A 22,230-nucleotide genomic window follows, 5' to 3' on the forward strand; every position below is an offset into this window, starting at 1 on the left:
TAACATTTATTACTTAATATAGCACTGTTATTTGTCTTGGCTAGATACTAAAGAAGCATTTTAGTTGGTGTTAATGGCGGAATTTATAGCATCTTCATTCTAAACAAGAAGAATCACACTTTAAATTTCACAACCAAAACTGAATGAAATCTACTTTATTGGCAAACTCTGAATCCACCAATAACACACCGTAACCTTGCAATATTACTTGTTCACGCTGAGGCCATATTCATTCTCAACATTAAGCCAATTGATGATACTTAAATTCTCATGTCTTTACAGGAAAAAAAGACAACTTCATTCTCAGATTCTGTACTGTTAGAGGCATGTCAAATAGTGCCGTAGATGTATATGACAGTATCACAGGCATTTCCAACACTAGTCATAAACAAGCCCAAGAGCATTGTGGGTATATCCAACAAAATTGGGAGTATGTTCGACAGTGCTGAAGAGATATCTAATGGACTTGCGCATCAGAACTGAGATTTGCCTGCCGAAATACAAAATTTGTTTTTCATATACAAAGCCATAAACTGAGGGTCCCTTCACATCATATGAGGGTGAAGCAACCTCTTGATTATCAGGAATAGTTCTGTCACAAGTTTTAGCAGTCCAAGCACAAAAATAATTATTTGAGAGTACGATAAAATGGGTTGTCATCAAAATTGCACACACACATTAACACTGGATGGCCACATTGAATGGTGCACAAATTGTGAACACAAGTGTTGTTTTGATATAAATATAAAATATTACTACACATTATTTACAGAAGAATTCAACTGTACATTTTTTTCCACACTAAAAGCATACATTAAACTGCTTACAATCAAACTCAACCACATACTGAATGCATGATCTCCAAAAGGTTATGCTTATATTTCTCTGACTACATAGTACTTAGCATTCTGAAGTTTCTTAGCATCTCCTAAACTTTTTTTAACATCACATTTTGGCCTGCAATTCAGGTATGCAGACGTGTATATTTTGTAGGTGCTGTTGTGAACAATGTACAAAACGAGCAGCTAAAAGCCTGTTTCACAAGGAAAAGGATACAGGGACTATCATTATCTTTTGTTTTTCTCCTTCAACATCTAACATAGTATACAAGTAGTGCTTGGACCAGTGCTATATATTCTACAAAACCTTGTAGGACAATATGTTCAAAAGTCATTTAAACAAGCTCACTTGTAGATATCTGCACTATGACTGAAGCCTCATTTAAACACACTTTTTCTTGCTGACTACTGAAATTCTGAATAAACTGAATAAAGGAAAATAATGAGTTCAGAATTGGTTTTGCAGTTCAAATTTCAGAAACAAGTGCACTGAAAAAAAATTGAACACTTATATCAATAGGTCATGAAAAAAGCTAGGTACCATCATTTATGTTTATAATGTCAACATTTTAAAAGTTACTGCAAAAATTTTGATAATTTGAAATAATTACAAATTACATTGTATACTTCTGATGTTAACCCAGCTTGGCTTCCACAAAGTATTCATGGAAAAAACCCAGTTTAAAGAAATGCGTGACAAACAGAAAATGACTTCTCTACTCCTAATTTATGACTTAAGTGTTATAGCATGCTAATGAAAAATCTGATTTCAAAATGAAATGCATATTTGTCCAGACACATTTGCTCAAAGCTTTGCAAAAGTGTACAGGATGAAGAAAAGTACACCAAGATATTTGCAAATAATGCAGGTTTCATCTGGCATTTCTGCAACAATTGAATACATATGCCAGCCAAACAATGAAGTGTACACAAGCTTTCAAATTCACTGCATAACTCAGCTCAATAAAGTTGATAGCACTGAGAACATATGTTAACTATCAGCACTATTGTCAGATAGATTTGATTTTCAGACAGAACCAAAGATAAAATGTTAAGGGACAAAAAAAAAAAAAAAAAACCCCCCCAAAAAAAAGACCCTCATTTGAATGCCTACAACTTTGCTGTTTAAAAAACCCAAACTACCCACTTACTCCCTTCACTTCCAAAAGAAAAAAAATCGAATGCATTCAAATAGTTTAGAGAACGTTCTTTTCTTTGACTAATTCCTTTTTAAGGACAGATGGAAAGTTTGGTTGTGTCTAACCAGGGGTATTTAAAAATATTGATTATTACTGTCAAAGACTCCAAGATAATTGCAGTCCATAGCTGGAAGCAGTCACTCTCTAATCAAACCCATTTCATATTTTTATCTCATAGACTTGCGTATCCATGGACTCTAGCAATCGCACATGCACCCCGACTTTTCCTGCGCTGACAGGTACATATGTGAGAGATGAGAATCATACAGGAAATTCACATTTTCATTAAGCTCCAGTTGTCAAATGCCATACAAACTCTCTTCTGTGTATCTTTAACCCACAGGCAAGCATTCCTTGCAAATTTCAACATTTCCACCAAATTTACCATAAATCCTATGAAACCACACATGAATAACTTGCATAATTTTGTCATTCTAAGCATTCACCTAAAATCAGCAACCATACAGACCTCTAACTGCCACTGCCATGACAAATCATGCACACTTCTTTCCTGCATACCTACACTACAAACTAAAAATTGTGGCACAACTTATCCTACTCATTTTTCAATACATCTGCACCCCCACTTACGCCAGCATTACTACAAGACCCACTGTTGCTTCAATATGTAGTTTTGTGCAAAGCATTTACCAATCACCAGCACCATCTACTGAACATGCATAATTTACATGACAATTATCATGATGCATTGTACAGGCATCAAAAGCTTTTCACAGCATTACATTTATTACATGGTATGTCATTCCACTACATCTGAAAGCCCGCACATGCACAAATATGTAGGATCCTGGAGATTCTGTTTATCTGTACTTCAGATCAGTTTATCAGGAATAAATTTTGTCTTTAAAAAAAGCAAATAATTTATTTCTGGTAAACTGCATGTTAATTCTGTCAGATTTTTACACATTTTGTGCAATAAAGGACACCCCAATCAATCCAATGCATTTGGGGATATAATTAAACTAAATGAAAGACCAGCAGGAACACCTAAAACATACGTTGCTCTGTCTTTTGTCTTAAAAGTTCTCACACAATTGATTCATTGGCCCATTCGCTAAGACTTTAATCAAAACTTCATGCACTTTCTCTAAAGGGTACGTGTCTTGTACAAGTCTATTATATCTACACCACCTCATCTATGTCAAAGAAGCTCACTTGTAGATAACTGCACTATGACTGAAGCCTCATTTAGCAATGTCAGGTGTAGCAAGCAATTGATGATAATATACAGCGAAAAAACCTTTAAAAACTTCTTAGTCTCCAGCACATTCTCAGTACCTCTTCAGATGTACTATATGCATATTATTACATATGTGTATATTGCATGTGCTTGTCTGTGTATACATGCATATATACACATAGATAAACTATCAGCAACTACTTTGCTAACTTTGTCAATACAAGCCATCTCTGCACCACTCTTTTAATATCTCTTTAAATATGCCGCCCCCTCCACTTTTTTCCATACTGAAAAACAAACTGTACATCTCTTGCAATATCCATTACTACACATAGGTTACAATATCTTTGCTTTTATGCCTCAGATCTTCAGAAAACTGACAGCACTGCAAGCACCTATAAAGCAGCTCAAAGATTCAGTCGTAGACAAATCTGCCAAAAGTTTTAAAAAAAATCAATCAATCAAAGTGCATCTATCAAATTAGTACCTCATCACTGTCAGAGAATTGACACTGAGTACAAACAAGAGAAGTGCAACTCTCTTAAATATAAATTTTGCCCTTTCCCCACACCATGAATATTTTTGCAAAACCATCAATGTCTGCCATTAAAAAACCATTGTGAAGTATTAAAAGCTGAACTTTCACAGTCTGGCAAGAAAGAATGGATTTGATTCAGCAGAGGGAGATGTCAGGCTAGATTCATGCAACTGGTGAAGAATGACCACTAGGATTGCCAGCACTGTGTGCGCTCCTCACCTCTATCATGCCAAACCATTCTTTCACAAAGGCATTGCAATGACAGAACAAGAACCAGCCAAACACTGTCAACCTCATTAGGAAATCCAGGTTTAGCCTGCAGATATTCAATTACTTATAACTATACCAATGTGGTCCACCACAATGGGGAAGGTTGCATAAATGTTGAAATTTTCTTTGTTATGCATCAACATGTCTGTAGGTCCTATTTGACCTGAGAAATTTGAAAGAAATTTTGTTAATGGAACCCTTTCAAAACACATCCCAGACTATAGCAAAGCCATTCATGCTATAGTGTTGTTACACCAATGTAATTATTACTTCAGTTACAATTGAGGACTATGAACTGTCCTCCCATGCTTTAATGACCAAAAAATGAATGAGCAATTCTCACAGGCAACAAAGAAACAGCATCTGCCTACATTTAATATACAATATGTATATGAATGTATTTGATGATTCAGCAAAATTAAGTGGAACAATATATTTCCTGTACATCACATTTTCAGAATTTTAAAACTTCATTCTTAGGATTTGAAATAAATGCTGATCGACTTGCCACATTTTTCCTCATTCTTAAGTAGTGCAACTGCCTGAGCTGCCACATATCTTTCATCCATTTTCATACAAAGCAATACTTTTTTAGCACTGAATAATATGCCATCAGTCACTAGTAAAGAGTAATATTGTCTGAAGGAAAAAATAAAACTCAAGTAATAGAAGAAATGCTCACTACAACAATATATGTGTTTTGGTTTTCTACACCCTCAAAATGTATTTCAAATGATAAAAATGCCCAAGCAGAATCAAAGAAAACAAAACATGCATTCCATAAATGCTGAAGGAACAAGGACAAAAAACTTTATAAGCATTCTCAGCTGTAAAATTTTGTTAGTCCGTAAAATGAAAATCTTTTCCTGCTTTTCTCAATGTCATTTTGATCTTAATATTTGTCCAAAAGCCATGGCAGTTATTAAACTCAGAAATCACACAAATGCAGACCTTAGAGGTTGGTAAATAATCATTAAGTTCGTGTCTTGAAGCTACAGCTGAGTGCTGCCTAGAGTTAGAGCTATGGACAAGAAGTAAGGGAATCTCTGGGGCAGCTGTCTACCTTTGGTCAAGAAAGGTAAAATGGCATTCTTAAAATATACAAATTTGTCTAGTAGGGATCAACACGCACCTGAAAAGTTACAAAACATTTATGTTCTTTTTACTTCTATAAGCTTTCCATTCGCAACCATCTACACAAGTTGAGATCATTAATCCTGACCTGAATCTCCATCTGCAAAAAAAAGTCTGCATAAAGAACATTCTAACAACAGGTAACTTAAAGGGAATGAGACATCAATAAGAGGCAATTTTTGGTCTGGACAAGTTCAACATTAACATGCACTACAAGTACTCCTTTAATTATCTCTTTTTGAGATAATAAAATTCTAAGATTAACATTAACGACAATGAAATTCAGCAATTTTTTTCTCTGGAGTTCAAGATAACCAACAAAGAAATCTAAAGATCTAGCACAAGATTTTTAAGATGCCTATTCAATGAAATGTTATTTGCAGAAATATATGTCTAAATACACAACCTGACTTGCCATTACTCCAATGTCATCAGAAATTTTAAAAAAAAGTACTCAACTGCAAACATCCCCCATCACCCCCTGGTGTGATAATCTTCAAGCTAACACCTGAAACCAGCTCAGATGGGTAAGAAATTTATGTAACAGATCTTTATATTTTCTGGCTTCTCAGCAACCTCTAATCATGTTTGTGCATTTCAAGAAAAACAAAAACAAAAAAATGTGCTTAACAATGAATGTCTTTTCTTAAATGGTATGCATGCAACATTTTGAATATTACATAACATGTTTATCAAATTTTAAAAGTAGTCTACTGAGTTTATAAGACCACATATAAGTCATGAAATCTTGAGAATGATCTTAATGGGAAGCAGAACACATAGTCATGCAAAATATTAGTGAACTCAGCAAATACATGAAGCCCATGAAACATCAGTCCCTTGCCATTACACACATGAAGATTACATTATTTGGATTTTGCTCGTCTCAATATCATGCTAACAATGTATTACCCCATCCCTTATTCATAACAGGTGTCTGTCTATATCTGTACTATAGACCAACTTGCACTGGTAATAAAAAACTATGTTAAAAAAATGTTAGCAACAGAAAAAGAACAGCTGTCCAAGATATATGCTGCAATATGCACATGTGAATGCAGACAGCACAGAAAATATTGAGAGATTGGTCAATGATAACGCACAGACACTAATGATAATGCACAAAATCTGTGAGCTAAAGCAGACGCATGTAGTAAATCCCAGGAAAATGAAAATAAGCCTTTTCCAGTATCAATTTTCACAAGAAAAAAGAAATCATACGGGGATTCTATCAATATTCTGAGTCCTGCAACACTCTTATGCATCATTTTGATTTGAAGAAATTACTAATTAAAAATATTTCGTGCTCACTCATGCACACAAATACACACACATATACATGTGCAATGACAGAAAAGCATAGCCAAAAGGCAATCTGGAAGTCTTTTCTCCTTTTCTGGAATCATCATACAAGAATGAATAGTTTCATAAATGATGGCATAATAAAGTTTACATGTCAAAGATCTTAAAAAGTATAAGCTGAAAAAGATGATGTACCTTAGGATTTTCTAGAAGAGATTAGCTTTTGAATTCTCAGGACATGCTAAAATGGAAATTCTCAACATTCTTACATTATTCACTGACAAGCTTCTGACATATTTTTTCCCCCAGTACATCTGCAAGTTTGCTCCCCTCCCCTCTTTGAAAAAAAGTTTCTTAGAAAATAAAAATCATTAAAACTTTGCTGATATCTTTAAAACCCTGAAATTAGCCCTTCCCTTATCCTCATCCCAGTATCCACCCATGGTCCCTCCTCTCTCAATATCATTTATGTCAGCTGTGCACCACTGCTGCGCTCAGAACAGGTTACTGTATAAGAGTCAGCACAATAGAAATCGATCCAAAAGGACCTTAGCATCCACAGTCAGGCCTCTTCTGTGACTGCTGTTGTCTCTGTAGTCTGCGAAGTGATGCATCACCATACTGAATGCCTGATCCCATCCTTTCTGGGTCTAGCTCACCTGGATGACACATTATGTTTTTTTCATTCAAATTCTTTTACCACTTAAATTTCAGGCTATAATGTACACTATGTACACACACACAAAAAATTGTGTAATGGCTTGGTCATGGGAATGGATAGTCCAAAAATGAACCCATTCTTATGTTAGTAAAGTACAAAACGCCAGCAGCACAGCATTATTCTGCACACGTTCTTTATATAAAGAGAAATAATTCTATATACCTATGTATGATTATATAAGGAATCCTGAGGAAACACAGGAGTGAAATTATACCCAAGAAATAAATAATTATACAATTTAATTAGAAGATGATATCTAATATTGCAAAAAAGACAAAAAGAAAAGAATCAACCAGCTACATTGTGTAGTAATGTAAAGGTATTTAAGAAATCATGTTGATAAGTCTTCTAAATATTCTTTGGGTTGAATAAAGCTTGTAAGAAATTTAAAATGAAATAATACCTACAACGACACTACAAAGATCAATACTAACCTGACTCAATCTTGGTCAGAATAGATCTGGCACATTTCAGGAAGGTTTCTTCCACGTTTTCTCCAGTTAAAGCACTGGTTTCTAGAAACATCAGATCTGAAGAAAGATGGATGCAAAGTAATTCTTGAACTGTTTGTATTCTAGACAGGTTTCTTGTCCTGGTGTCAATGTTATAAAATGATGTTACTTAATAACAAAAATTAGTATTCATCATTATAGAACTGCATTATGTGGGTATTCATATGTTGAGAATGAGCATAGAAGAAAGAAGAACAAATGAATATTGTTAGGCTCAACACACAGATATATATCACCATAATATATTAATATATATATATATTACTGTTATCATCTTCAGGAAATGAGCACTTTGGACTTTTAACAAAAATCTATGTCTAATCAAGATTATGCACATTTGTACAAGAGACTCTAAACATATTGATAGAATAATACAGACACCCCCTTTTTGTGATGGTGTTAAAGATTTGAAAAAAATTTAAATACATCTATTAAAAGCATTATCAACACAAGTCTCATCCCATATTAAACATTTCACATTTGCAACTCTGTGTTTTTGTATTTTACAGAGCTGCAAAGGTGAACTATTTGCAGGTACAAACTACATAAATACATCCAGACATACACCTAACTCATAATAACTGGGATCAAACAATCAAAACTCACCATTTTCTTGAGCAAAGCGACTAGCCTCCAAAAAAGTCACCTCCCTTTCTGCTTCCAAATCTTTTTTATTGCCAACGAGAATTATGACTATGTTTGGGCTTGCGAGGGTACGTGCATCTGTAAGCCAGTTAGTCAAGGCATTGTATGTCTCGCGGCTGCAAAAAGCCATACAAGACAAATAATTAAGAAATGATACATGACTTTATACTTTTTCAAACCTTGTATGTGATTTATACATCTTGCAAGTAAAATTAACAGAATTTCTTCTAAGTTTTGCAATTCAGCGAAGATAAAATATAGCAGAACATGTAGGCATCATATGCAGTCAACTTCTATCTCTGTCATTGTGGTCTAAATAAATAGCATTTATATTAAATAGTATTATACAAAAAAATTGTAATGGAGCCTTGACTTTCTCATACCTTGTGATATCATAAACAAGCAGAGCCCCAGCAGCTCCTCTGTAGTAGCTTCGTGTCACAGATCTGTTGGCAGGAGAATCTATTTCAAAAGTATGGTCTCTCATGCTTTTTTTCTTAAAAGCTTAAATCTCTAGCTTCTTTGGTAAGTATACAAAGTCAGTCCAGAAGTGATAGCAAGCTGTAGCAGACATCAGGAGGATACTGGGAAGATATTGAGTAATCTTGGGAATATGAAGAAATATTATCATATGAAACTGCAAAAGGGTGACTGTCGCTGCCGAAGCGAATGATGCATGGTGGAGTGGAATCCAGAAATGTGTGTCAAAAAATAGGCATGAAACTCACAACAGGGCAACGTAGAAAAACCAAAAATACAAAGAACTAGCTCCCTCAAGCTAGTAAGGTAAAGAGATATCGTTGTCAATGTCATGTCATGTATTATAATATTGATACTATACAATAGTGCTAAAGTATCAATACTATATAATACAATACTATACCTAAATCTCTCCTGCCCAGCGGTGTCCCATATCTGCAGTTTCACAGCCTTTCCTCCAACATTTACCACCTTACTGCCAAACTCGACACCAATAGTGTGGTTTGAATCTTGTTTAACTGTATAAGAAATAAAAATATTTCCCATAATAAGCAAAGTATTAACTTTGTAATGATTGATAATAATAAATGCAAAATTTATAAAGTGCATACTCACACTCTTAAGGAGTATGCTCAGCGCTTATGAACAAGAATGAAACATGGACAACATACGAGGGACAGGAGCACAAACAAATAACACATGAACTATAAAAGAATAAACAATACTAGCAAAGAATAAAATCAAATACAAAAAACACAAAGAGGAACCAAATAACAAGAACACGAGAGTAACATGATATTTCAAAAGGAAGGGTGTGAAAAAGGACTAGCATTATGGGAAAGCTTGTTAGGAGTAATGTTTATGGAAGAGGTGCATTTTCAGTGCACATTTAAAAGATTCAATAGTGGGTAGGTGGCAGATATGGAAAGGGATAGAGTTCCATTGTTTTGCTGCACTAAAAATCTGTGGCTATCTGTTGTTGTTCTGGTGACAGGATGAGTAAAAGGACGATCATCAGATGAGGAGCAGAGTTGTCTAGATGGGACATAATGGAAGAGCAGTTCAGAGAAATAATCAGAGCAGGTGCCAGCAAACAAATTAAAACACAGCACAGAGATCTAAGTACCAGATGTGCAGCAGAGTTCTGTACTTTCTGGAGTTTTTGAAGAAGGTATTCAGGACTGTCAGCAAGAAAGGAGCTACAGTAATCAAGCCTGGATAGAATAAAATGCACAGACAAGAGTGTTGGTAGTGCGCATTGACAGAATGTGATAGAATGGCACTGATCTTGCGTAGCTCATAATAGGCAGACTGACAGACAGCTGTAACTTGTTTAGCAAGAGTCACATCTTCAGTGACAATGAATCCCAGGTTCCTGATGGAGGACCCAAAGGTGATGTTGGTTTCGCTCACCTTGATGTGATTTTTTCTTCTCAAACATAGAAGGACTTCCATTTTATCATCGTTGAGTTTAAGATTGTTTGTTACCATCCAGTCTTTGACTTCATTAATACAGGCTTCTATGGTGTGGTAGCAGACTGGGACTCAGCCGGTGGAGTGGAGAATACAGTTGCATATCATCAGCATATGATTGATAAGAATGATTGTGAGACTGGATGCAAGATGAAACTGGTTTTACATACAGAATGAACAGAACTGGGCTGAGAAAGGCCATAAAAAAAGTGGTGCAAGGCGAGATGTTTGACCATCAACAAACACAGTCTGTGTCCTATCAATGAGACAGGAGTTGAATCACACTAATGCAGGTCCAGAAATCCTGAAGAGGGTGTGTAATCTATGAAGGAGCAGACAATGGTCGATGGTGTCAAATGCAGATAATATTCCATTTTAATCACCAATAAACTCTACCTAAGGATTAACACCTATAAATTAAGCACAGACAATGCAAAATAATGACAAAAAGTACTCACATTTATTTTCAATAAACTGGTGTAAAATGCAAGATTTTCCTGCACCAGCACTTCCAATCACCAAAAATTTAAAGAGGAAGTCTGAAGAATATAATAAGATGAGAACTTACAATATATCAAAATGCATAATTTCTCAATAAAATTACTAAAAATGTGTTACAAAATGTACCTGGTTTTTTTATTACTATGAAGCTACACTGATAAGAACATTGTGTGCTGAAGTGTTTGAGCTACACATCATTTCAAGACATTTAAAAATTGAATTCCAGGAAACAAAAATTTCTAGTATAATGTAATCAGAAAGTTATTAAAGAAGGCAAAACTCAATGTCTAATGATCTTTCTGAGGCTCATGCTTTATCGCATGTAAGTTTTCATCGAGAGATTGAGAATGTGTTTGTGTGTTTCATGATTGTTGAAAACATAGCATCTGATGATGCTTCACAGTAAAATCCTTCAACAGTCGTTTACATGTCCTTTAATGTATTATTTGCTGCAATTTGAGTATGATAATAGGTATCTAACGGGAAACACTAACATATCAAGACATTTCATCAGAAGTATACATGATTAAACGAAGTCTTCCTTCACAATAATTTATAATTTTATGCTTCATTTTCGTTAAGAAAATATCTTTTACATTTCTTTGCGAAAAGAAACAATGGACTATATCATAGTCATTTGAAAACTGTTGTCTTCGAGAACCTATCATTTTTGTTAGCAATCCAGCGTGCAAAAGCAAAAAAATAAACAAGTCAGACAGTAATGATTTTCATTCTGTCTTCGAAATGTAATTACGTAGTTAGCTTTCAAGGAACGACAATAACAAGCTCCATACCGTAAGTCTCTGACATCCTTTCGTTTAGTACTGATGTTGTTATTTGTACTAAGCTGTGTGTACTCTGCAATCACTTCCTCTCAAACGCAAAATTATGGCAGTCAGCTGTCATGCAAAATCTCTATACTAAAATTGTTTGCCGCCTTTGCGTACAATTTGTGAAAGGGAGAAATCGTAGTAGTTTTATGAATACCCCAAATAATTTTTTCAGCAGTTTTCAGCTATCGTTTGATAAGCTGGAAATATTTAACATTTAGCAAATAAGTGTTTTGCATACGCAATAATCTCTTATGTCAGAGTTACGTCCCTGACTTCCATATCAACCAACATGGCGGCACAATGCGAAACGGCAGAATGCAAACTATGCGGTGCCACCACAGGCTTGAAAAGATGCAGTCGTTGTAAGAAATTTTTTTACTGTAGCAGAGATCACCAATCAAAGGACTGGCACGATCACAAGAAGCTATGCTCCACTGATGGTAAAATGTATCATAGAAACAGAGAGCGGCAAAAATATCATTCTGGTGAAGCAGACGAAAAATCTGTTGTAAGTGGCGTCGGTAACCATGAAGTATTTCAAGACGGAAAGAAGTCGGGGTTAGTTTCTTTTTATCAAGAACAAGCATCTGCGGCTTCTGTAGATGTTCAGGAACCTGAAGTTGAAGGACTACCTTTTGACACGAATCCATTTAAGGAAACGCATTTCCAAACGCCGATCGATGGCTTCTCAAGTGAGAGTGTCGGAAAATTTGTGCGACATCATCTTAACGATAGCGGATTTTGTGTAGTCGATGGGCTCTTCACCACGGATGAAATCGATAAAATAGTAGGAGAGATACGTCAAATGGACCTAAATGGTATGCAATATGAATGACCGGACCTGATCGATCGGCCACATAAAATTAAATTAACATACTATAGCAAAATGTATCGTCCATTTACTGTGTATCGAGTCTCATAAAACTGAGTTTGCAAGCAATCTATTGAAAACACGTAAACAGCTCTATTAAAATTAATAGTAAAATTCATTGTTTATAATGGTTTATACTCATGATCGAAATATAATTTGTAAAGGTTTTAATATACATTGCAATTGATGCTATTTCTATTAAATGACATCTCGATCTGGAGTACAAGAAACATTTTTCCTATTAAAAAAGACCTGACATGCTTGTTTACTTAATCAAACCACATACACTGCAGCTACCTTTGGCAGGGGAACTTAAAACAGGGCAAGTGGAAGGTGGGCGCACCAGTGGAGAAGATGCAGAGAAGAGCACTAAACTCGGCATTCGCAATGATCGCATACACTGGTTTGATGACAACTTGGACTCTATTAGAGCACCAGGTGTCAGCTCAGCCATCAAGAAAATGGATGACATCATTTTTCAAACAACTTCTGGTTTGCCATATCGCATGGAAGGTCGCACAAAGGTGATACTACAAGTTCACTCTTTTTTTGAGAGGAAGGATTTCCTCATGAAAATGAAATGATGATGGTGGTGGTGGTGATAATTTCAGAGGTGCCCTAACTCAATCAGCTACATAATGTACATGCATGCTTTCGCATTGACCCCCTTCCCCCAGTTCCATTCTCTTCCTCATTTCACAATGCCCTTACCACACTCACATGTTTCCACACTGTCAACAGAATCTGTGAAAATAAGGAAAAGATATAGTTTTCAGTGGTCAATAAAATTAGTTGATGTTGTCCACCATCTTGTACATGTAAATGGTGGTGAAGTGGAAAACCAGTTGACCCTGAACACTTTGTTTTAATTTGTCTGACCCTATGATTTGAATATTCTGATAATGTATTCAGGTTATGGTTGCTTGCTACCCAGGAAAGGGAAGCTACTATAGACGGCATATTGACAACCCCAATAAAGATGGCAGGCGTATCACTTGTATCTTGTATTTAAATAAAGGCTGGAATGTGGAGGTGAGTTGGGTTTCAAGAGTGTATGATATTTGAGAGCGTTTTTGTGCTTTCTTTTCTTGTTTTTATTTTTTGTGTGTGAATTCTTTTTGTATTTTACAACAGAGAAGTAGAAGAGAAATTTAAATATCCTGTAACAAAGAAGTCCCACTCATAACAGAGAGTTTTAGACAGCACATTTGCTCTTCAGATGTCAGTGCTCTACAATGAGCAGCAAACACAAGCAGCAAGGGAAATATTGGATTTGTGTTAGTTAATCAACTTAAAAAACTGTAAATTCCTCAGGAACAGAAAGAAATGTCACACTATAAAGTTGCTAGTTTGCACTGTTTACTTTTCATTAAAATCTTTTAGAGAGGTAATGTATATCCTGTTCATTATCTCCTTGATGTAATCTTTTCTTTCTATAATACAGTTGAAATTGTTTACTTTGAAAATTTAATGAAAAGAGATACTCTTTTCTTCAATGCTGATGGTTACTTGCACTTGACCTTTATAAAAAAAAATTCATCCCTGTTATTTGATGGATTATAAAGGCCAGGTTGTTTTTCAGCAAGATGGAGGTTTACTAAGGATTTTTCCTGAGGGTGGTTCCTACATAGATGTTGTGCCAATTGCTAATAGACTACTGTTTTTCTGGTCAGACAAACGTAATCCCCATGAAGTGCAACCTGCTTACAGAACACGGTGAGCGATTGTGTACACACCTTTCTTTGCTTTTTACATTCAAAGAAATATTCATGAATCAATTAACCATGTCAGGTAAGTGAGCAGTCACTGTACAACAGCTATGAGTACTGAGACCAAGATGTTTTTTGCAATTGAACTCCCATGCAGCTTCACTTTAATTATAGCTGCTGCATGCCTTTGTCATACATAAAGATTGATAGCTGCAATCGTCATATAAAAGTTATAGACTTCAACTCTCTCTTTCACATTTTGGATGTTCTGTAACAGGTATGCACTAACAGTCTGGTACTTTGATGGTGATGAAAGAGCCATTGCAAAGAAGGAGCAAAGTGAAATGTGTAAGCTGCATCAGACATAACAGAGTTCATGTAAAGTATTAATTAAAAGTCACCAAGAAAAATTATTAGGGGAACTAAAGAAAAAAAGAGAAGGTTTATTTGCTCAGAGTTAAGTCATGTTGCTGTGATGTTTTCTTTCTTGTAGAGGTATTTATTGGTTTTGCTCAGGAATTCTCTAAAACTTAGCATTCTAAGATAGTAGAGAAATATAATCTTTATAAGGTTTATATTTATAATTTTCTTACAGACACTCAGAACAGATGATATCATTAAGACTATCCTTGAAAATAATCCTTTAAACGTGTACTAAACTCATTTTTTTATAAACTCATGAGCAACATTATTTTGTGCAAGCTTGTCAGAAACTTTGAGTTAAGTTTGCATTGGACTTGGGTGAAACTTAAAAGATTTCCATAAAAGACAAAAATTCCTTTTTCTTTAGCATAGATGTTAATCTGAGACAGAAGGTGTCTGATTTTTTGTCTTCTATCAATAACTTAATGTTGATTTTGATATATGTTTCTTTGATTTAAGTATGAGCATTTATGTTGAAAGTGTTTTATATGATACACCTTTACATTTTCAGATCTCCAAGATCTTACAGCAAAAACTGCTCTTCTAGAAGTGACAATTAAAAAGACAGAAAAGGTGCAGATTGTATCTTTGGAGTGTAAACGTGCCTGTTATTTGATGTGCATGAATATTCATAGAAACTGTGCTAATCTCTTAGTGGTAGGCTTATCTATTCCAGGCCATTCTTGCAGCAGCAGTACTGAGTTAATTTGCCCCCAACTGTAGATCCCCACTGTTATCTTGGAGATAGCTTGTATGTCTATTATTACTGCTAGTCACCATTATGGTTTGTAGAATAGGAGTATAAGAAAGGAGTTGAAAGACGTTACTACTGTTTGCTTATGTGTCTAATCTGAGTGATGGACTGCTTATTGCCACAACAATAACATTGTTTATTAATATAGAATATTTTCCTCCACCTAAAACAGGATCAAAGCACTTTGCATAGGTAATACATGAACAAACACAAAGGTGCATAAAAACATCCCCCCATTCGAGGCACACATCAAATGCACCTTTGAAAAATCATTATCACTCTCTCTCTTTTCTTTATCACTCTCACACCCATGCATGTGCATGCACACACACACAGGCTGGAGGAAACTGGAGAAAACTATTGGCAGTTATCTGTGGATAAGTATCCCATCCAGAAGTGTGTGAGAGCTAGGCAGTTCCCTAACCATTTTTATGTCATTTGGGATGAAGTGTTAAAAACGACTTTTCTCGGGGCCTTCTTTTTTTTCTTTTTTTGTAGGGCATTACTTCCCCCATGCTACCCTTCCTTCCCCAACTGTCTATGGAGTCAGGTACCCATTCTTCCTTCCTGACAATTGGGTATACTAAGGAAAGTTTGTTGGGCCATAAGGATATCAATCCAGGGTACTTCTTGATTCAGATGTCAGTGCTTTGACCAATTTGCTACCAATTTCCCCTTGAGAGCTAAAGACCCTGCAAAGACCTGCAAAGGTGTGAGAGTTAGCTGCAGACCAACCCACAACACCAGGTTCTAACTGCTGTGACAGGAACCTTTGGACACTGCACCATTACCATCCAGTCATTAGCAGTACCATGTCTAAAAATCAGCAGTATATGAGATATTAACATTTTAAGTGCTTTTTGAAACTATTTAGGCACATCTTTTTTCAGGAAATCTTGGAAAAAAACATGGAGACCAAGTCTTTAAGTGCAGTTGGATCATTATCTGATGATGAAGTAAATGTGAGTGAACATTCTCTTCATCAATTAGATTAAGTTATAGAAACATTTTTTTTAATCATTGGAATTATTTAGTGCTGCAGTTCTGAAAGTGTGTTTTAAGTTTACAACAGCATCTTGAATATGAGGGAGATGCATTAGGTAAATGCTCTTTGGTGGTCATCAAAAGGCTTTGTTAAGAGATTTTGAAGTTTTGTTGAAAATGGGTCGCAGATAGCTGAATGACCAAAATGTTCTGGACATATTTGAATTGTGTCCACATAAGTCCACATGGCGGTAGTTATCTAATTGATACTCCCACAAAACAGAACATTAATATCTCTGAAAGCTCCATTACTCTCTCTACATTGTCCACCTTTTGCTGTTCTTTTCACATAGTGATCCATTTTTAACCCACCTGTCTGCATCCCATATAGATGGCATTTGCTCATTAGCTTGTGAATGTTGTAGAAAGGTCACAGATATAAGACGTTTCAGAATTAGAGAAAGGTACTCAGTTATCTGATGTAGGTGCTGAAGATGTTGGTGGAGACCCACGAAGACCCCAAGGCCCTGCTGACATCCATGGGAATCGCATCCAGCATCCAGAAAGCTCTGTTGGCACGCCTTTACAAAACAGAAGATTGATTACGCTGGTCAACACTGAAATTATTATTGACCTAAAAAGTCCTAATCTGTAATATCTTGGTGTGCAGAACACGAATATGCTACCGCCAGGCGGCTGCTGAAATAAGCTGACGTCAGCAGTGGACTATAATTATATATAGCCCAGTCACAAATAATGCTGAGCATTTGAAATATTTCAGACTTCTTGGGATACAGTTTAAGCTACTGTTACATAAAACTGTTATTATTGCCATCAATGCCGTTTGCAGTCCGTAATGTGGAGATTTTTTTTCCTAACCGTCTCACTAAAAGGAAAAACTTGGGAAGCCTTCGGAAGCGTGACGTCAGCGACCTTGCATACTTCCGCGCAACGCCAACCTCCGCTTCATTCTTTGACATCTGTGAAACTTGTTCTGGGGCTAATTCAACAACTTGTAAACACTATGAAGGGCGGCATAAAGTTAATTGCGACAGGCAAAATAACTCAAGGCCTAAAACTGATGAGAGGTAAAGGTAAAATAAATGAGGGCCCAGCCCAAGCGAGACAATGTTAAACTACAACTAAGTGAGCTACGTGAGCTACGCCTCTGTAGTGTAGTACGGTTACGAACGAAGTCCAAAGATTGACAGTTGTTGTGTTGAAAACTTGGGGTGGTTTTTTTTTTTTTTTTTCATTTTGCTTTGGGATGTTTTCGTTCTCTAGTATGATCAATTTTCTGTCAAGCCTTTCATTAATTGATTGCCGAGAGAAATCGTGTAATCTAGCTGTGTATAGTTTTATTTGTTAGAAAAGCAGTTTTAAGCAGGGTTTACATATTCCTTTAAAGTGCTTTCTTTATATAATAAATAAATTGTGTATCATTGCCTGTGTTGTACGTGTTTTGTGAAAAAAAATGACAGAAATCATTAATAACTAAAAAACCTACAAGCTATACAAAAGAAGTTTCAAAAAGGGAAGAGGAGGTGAAGTTGCACAGGAAAGTAGCCTAGCCCAGGATCTGCACACTGGTCGATAGGCTGTGGAGCATCTTCTATACCTCATAACACAAATTATAGTAATGTCTTTATGCATGAAAAGATTGCCCTCTTACCATTTTTTTCACTTTATCCCTGGCCATTGAAAATTATTTTGTATAAATGTAAAGAAATACCACTCTTAATAAGAAGCGTTGTATGAACGTGACTAAACCAGAAGCTTTGTACACACCAGCCTCGTTCTGGTAGTTAACATTTAAAAAGCAGTCCATTAATATATATATAAGTTCGTGCTCTAATCGCTACTATACCTGGCCAGACAATTGAAACTTTGTTGACGAAGAAAGCGCTGTGAAGGGAACAACAGCTAAACAACTATATCCAGCAAGGGGGCGCTGTAAATACCCCTTTATGTGACCCGCAAACACTCGCCTCTTGTTTCGTCTGCTAACACTGATCGAACACTTGACTGCGCGCGCACGCCGCGATCGAGAGGTGAAATAACCGGTACACGCTCAGAAGAACGGGATGGGGAGATCTTTTGACTTATTAAGGACTGCTTAGATATATTTTCTGCAGTGTGGGACACCTCAGTCCAGGTTTTATAAACGGATAAGCATTGTATTTTGTATAAAAGGCTACCGTTTTTTTTTTCTTATTTTTCTTCCTGATGCTGTGGTCCATCCGTGGAAGACTGAACAAAGATTGCTGTAAGTATCTTCTGCTTTAATTCTATGGTCTAATTCCCCCACACCCACCCATCCATAACCTAGCTTGGCGTGCCTATTAAATCCTGCGCTTACCTCCTTAACTTCTCATCTTCGCTTATTCTCCGTTTTTTCTATCAACAGAAGTGACTTCACGTTATTGCTGTAACATTGACATGGTGATATTGTTTGTCTGACTAAATAGTCGTTATCTTTTATCCCGTTACTTGCTTCTAATATGGACATCGTTTAAAGTAAACAATAGTTGTCAGCACATTATCTGAACGCGCGCTCTCTTTTTCTCTACATGTGTATAAATTATACATAGGTTCATTTTGATGTTATCTCAATATTGCTTGTCAAAGTAAAAATTATAAACTTTTCAAGAGTGCAGGAAAGGTTTGTCGTTATCGCAAACATATCAGGCGTCTTTAAAGACAAAAAGCATGCATAACGACAGCGTAAAAAAAAAAAAAAAAATTAAAATCACGTGATGTTTAAGGATAGGGATGGAGCCATCCCCTGTAAGTGCTGGACCAGTTTCGGCTTTAAAAAAGTTGAGGAAAAAAACCCATAGGCTGCAATGTGTAGATAAATTAATTTTAAGACGAAGGTTAGATGAAAAGTCTGTCCACTTTTTGCATACAGCTGACATTTTGCATACATTTCTCTGTTGCAACAAAAGCTCTTTGCTTAAAGACCATTATACCCGGTGAGGATTTATGTTTAAAAAAAAACAAAACTATAAGACTGTAAGCTCCTCATATTACTAGAGTAAGACGGTAAACTTAGTATTGTTAAATGCTCTTAGCTATTTGTGCTGCTGCAAGACTCATTTAGTTACAATTCTGCATTAACACAGTTCACTTTTACATAGTATCTTATTCGCGTATTTTTTCACACTTAATGCCTTACTTTTATTACCTGTATATTCTTTAACCTGTGTGTCAGTGGCTAAATGTGTTTGGTATTAGTCCAGGGCTTCTGCTAAGGCTAAATTCTTTGGGGTCCCAGGGACCCCTTCTTCAGATTTTTAAGGGGTCCCTGTTCATCGCCCAAATTTGAAGGGGACCCCATTGACGAAAATTGAAGGGGTCCTCCGAACTTTTAAGGCGTACTGTACGCAATTTTTTGCGTAAGCAGAAGCCCTGTAATATTATCATCTTAATGTTATCCAGTGTTTTAATGCCATCTCTTTAATTATTATCGTTGATAGTGATGTTGCGCGATATAAGAGCTTAATAATAATAATTTATGATTATTGTTATTATTATCATCATCATCATTAGCAAGATCGAGGTAATTATCACTCACCGGTGCCCCAAGGTCACCGGCTTACGAGTATAACTGCTTATTACTGGCAAGTCAGTGCAAAATCTTTCGAACTGTAAATCAGTTTGACACTTTCTTTTATTATTTTTTTTTCGGTCTCTGCAGTACTTATTCTACAAGGTAAGAGATCTGTATAGCTATACATATCTGTGGTAAGAATAAGAGGTGAACCCGCGTGCTCTAACTTTGAAACTAATAATAGAGGTTTACAAGAAGGAAGGTTAATTTATCAGAAAGTGCGGCCATTTCACTCTAGAGAAATCAGTTAAATCAGTTCCCAAGTGGATGAAAGTTACAGAAGTAAATTTACAGCCCACCGCACAAGGTAACAACCAACAATAGGCTTCGCTATCAATGTATTTTCTCTCAGACTTTGATTGTCTCTCCTCATAAAAAAACCTTCTATCGAGAACCAGTTTAAGTACCTCCTTACAAAGGATGAAGTTTTGCGGCACAATAAAAAAAGGTTTTATTTTCCTAACCATTCACTTCCACACGCCTGGCCCTTTGTTCTCCTCTTGATAACACTTTTCTATTCATCCAACGAAAAACGGCAAATTAGGAACGGACTGTATGTCCTCAGTGTGCTCTCGGGTTACCAGAGAAGGAAAGGACTTGCTGAATGTGTTGTCGATGAGTCTATTCTACCTGCGCGCGAATACTCAACCAAGTTGGTTGAACTCCAAAACTATATCCCGAGAACTTGGTGATCGTTTATGTTGCAGCAAGAAGTTGAGTTGTGACATGGAACTGTTTGAAAGGAGGGTGCTTCAAAGCACCTGTCTCATCAAAAAATCATTTCAAAGCATAAAAAAACCCGATACGCCGTGACATAATTACACATGTACACATGGACACACACGCGTACGCACTCACTTTTGTGCTGCTGTTACTGTTACACATGCGTTAAGCGGTCGGTTATTTACAGCATGTTCTACACCTGACAACATTGTCACGTTTTCGTGATTCTGTACTGTCTCTCACTCCCGCTGTCTTAGAAAACTGAAGGGGTACGAAGACACCCTGGGTGGTCACTGTCGCCTATAAGATTTATTAGGCGTCAAGGTTTGCGTGTAGGAAGCCACTTGCGAACAAGCCATAAAGCCACACTTGCTTTCAGCTCTCCGGTCGAGGAGATAGTGGTAGCTGTAAATCCGCCTCCTTCAACAACCCCGGACATTTTTACCCCTTGTGATGTATTTTGTAGCCTGAAACCTTGCATTGCTGCAACTGATGTGTCCAAAGTCACAGACTGGCCAAGCGTCTCTTGGCCAAGCGTGTTCGCATCCATCAACCCTGTTGACCACGTGATCATTATGAACAACAGTCAGACAGTGTCTTCCATCTGTAGTGTATTGTTCTCACCTTTCGCTTATCTTCGAATCCTTCTTAGATTTTACTTAGAAATTTTGGAACAACCAAGCCACACTTGCATGGGTTAATCCACTTGATGTCAGGTCTTGCCAGATTTCTTTTAATATTTTTGTAATAAAAATTTTACTCACAGAGGTGATGAACTGATATGAGAAAACCTCGATTTTAAAAGCCTTGTGTTTAAACTATCGAATACGAAGTAATTTTAAATATAAGAACTTTTGGCAAATGAACGATTAACTATGATTAAAGCGCCTAATATTGACCTCATGGCAACTAAAAACATTTTCCATTTCCTGTACAGGTAGACCAACAGTCTCAAGCAACTGACCCTCGTTATAATCTTGGGATCATTTACCACCTATTGCTGCTTCGTCGACCTGTCGGGAACGTTTTACTCAGACATCAAACTTTTAAACACGAAAACAATGGCTGTTTGAGTCAGTATATATCCCAGCCATACTGTATGCAGCTGAGGCTTATTGAAGCCACCTCTGGGTTCTTGGCTGCATAAAGACCAGCATAAAGCAGTAGAGGTGCTTTCTTCGTTTCTCAGAATCACCATCAGTATTGAGACCCTCGTCGACTGATGCCTACAAAGGACAAGTACACGCGTACTCTAACCGCAAAGTACATGTGTACTCTAGACGCCCACAACAGTAGGTACACGTGTACTCGCGACATGCAACTTCCGGCCATAGAGACACATCAAGGTAATGCAGATGACAAAGCCGGAGCCAAGAAACAGGGAGATGACACAGCCAGAGATCTTCACAGTCAACCGGAAGGCGAAAACCTCGCCGACAGCACGACTCGACTCAAACTGCCTAATCTCATCCAGTCTCCCAGCTTCCGGTGTGCTAACCAAGCAC

At 36.6% G+C, this 22,230-nt stretch overlaps 2 protein-coding genes across 3 annotated transcripts; one reads left to right on the forward strand and one right to left on the reverse strand.

Annotated features, from left to right (window-relative positions):
* Nucleotides 1-139: 139 nt before the first annotated feature.
* Nucleotides 140-11,756, reverse strand: LOC112569893 (ras-related protein Rab-4B). Its single transcript, XM_025247949.1, has 7 exons — nt 11,610-11,756; nt 10,773-10,853; nt 9,245-9,359; nt 8,745-8,807; nt 8,323-8,477; nt 7,639-7,734; nt 140-7,142 (listed from the first exon to the last, which is right to left on the reverse strand). Exons 1-7 carry the CDS (start codon nt 11,623-11,625, stop codon nt 7,033-7,035), a joined length of 636 nt encoding a protein of 211 aa, XP_025103734.1. The 5' UTR covers nt 11,626-11,756; the 3' UTR covers nt 140-7,032.
* A 153-nt stretch (nt 11,757-11,909) lies between these two features.
* LOC112569891 (egl nine homolog 1-like) lies at nt 11,910-17,812 on the forward strand. Of its 2 annotated transcripts, XM_025247946.1 has the most exons (8): nt 11,910-12,466; nt 12,826-13,043; nt 13,432-13,551; nt 14,102-14,235; nt 14,506-14,576; nt 15,163-15,224; nt 16,296-16,367; nt 16,875-17,812. In XM_025247946.1, the coding sequence occupies exons 1-8, from the start codon at nt 11,938-11,940 to the stop codon at nt 16,989-16,991; spliced, it is 1,323 nt and encodes a 440-aa protein (XP_025103731.1). In that variant the 5' UTR covers nt 11,910-11,937; the 3' UTR covers nt 16,992-17,812. The 2 variants fall into 2 exon arrangements, 1 of the variants encoding a protein (XP_025103731.1); XR_003100546.1 differs by lacking the exon at nt 16,875-17,812 and having other exon boundaries at nt 14,506-14,606; nt 16,296-16,323.
* Nucleotides 17,813-22,230: the final 4,418 nt, after the last annotated feature.

The sequence above is a fragment of the Pomacea canaliculata genome, linkage group LG8 (genome assembly GCF_003073045.1).
Source record: "Pomacea canaliculata isolate SZHN2017 linkage group LG8, ASM307304v1, whole genome shotgun sequence".
NCBI classification, from domain to species: domain Eukaryota; kingdom Metazoa; phylum Mollusca; class Gastropoda; order Architaenioglossa; family Ampullariidae; genus Pomacea; species Pomacea canaliculata.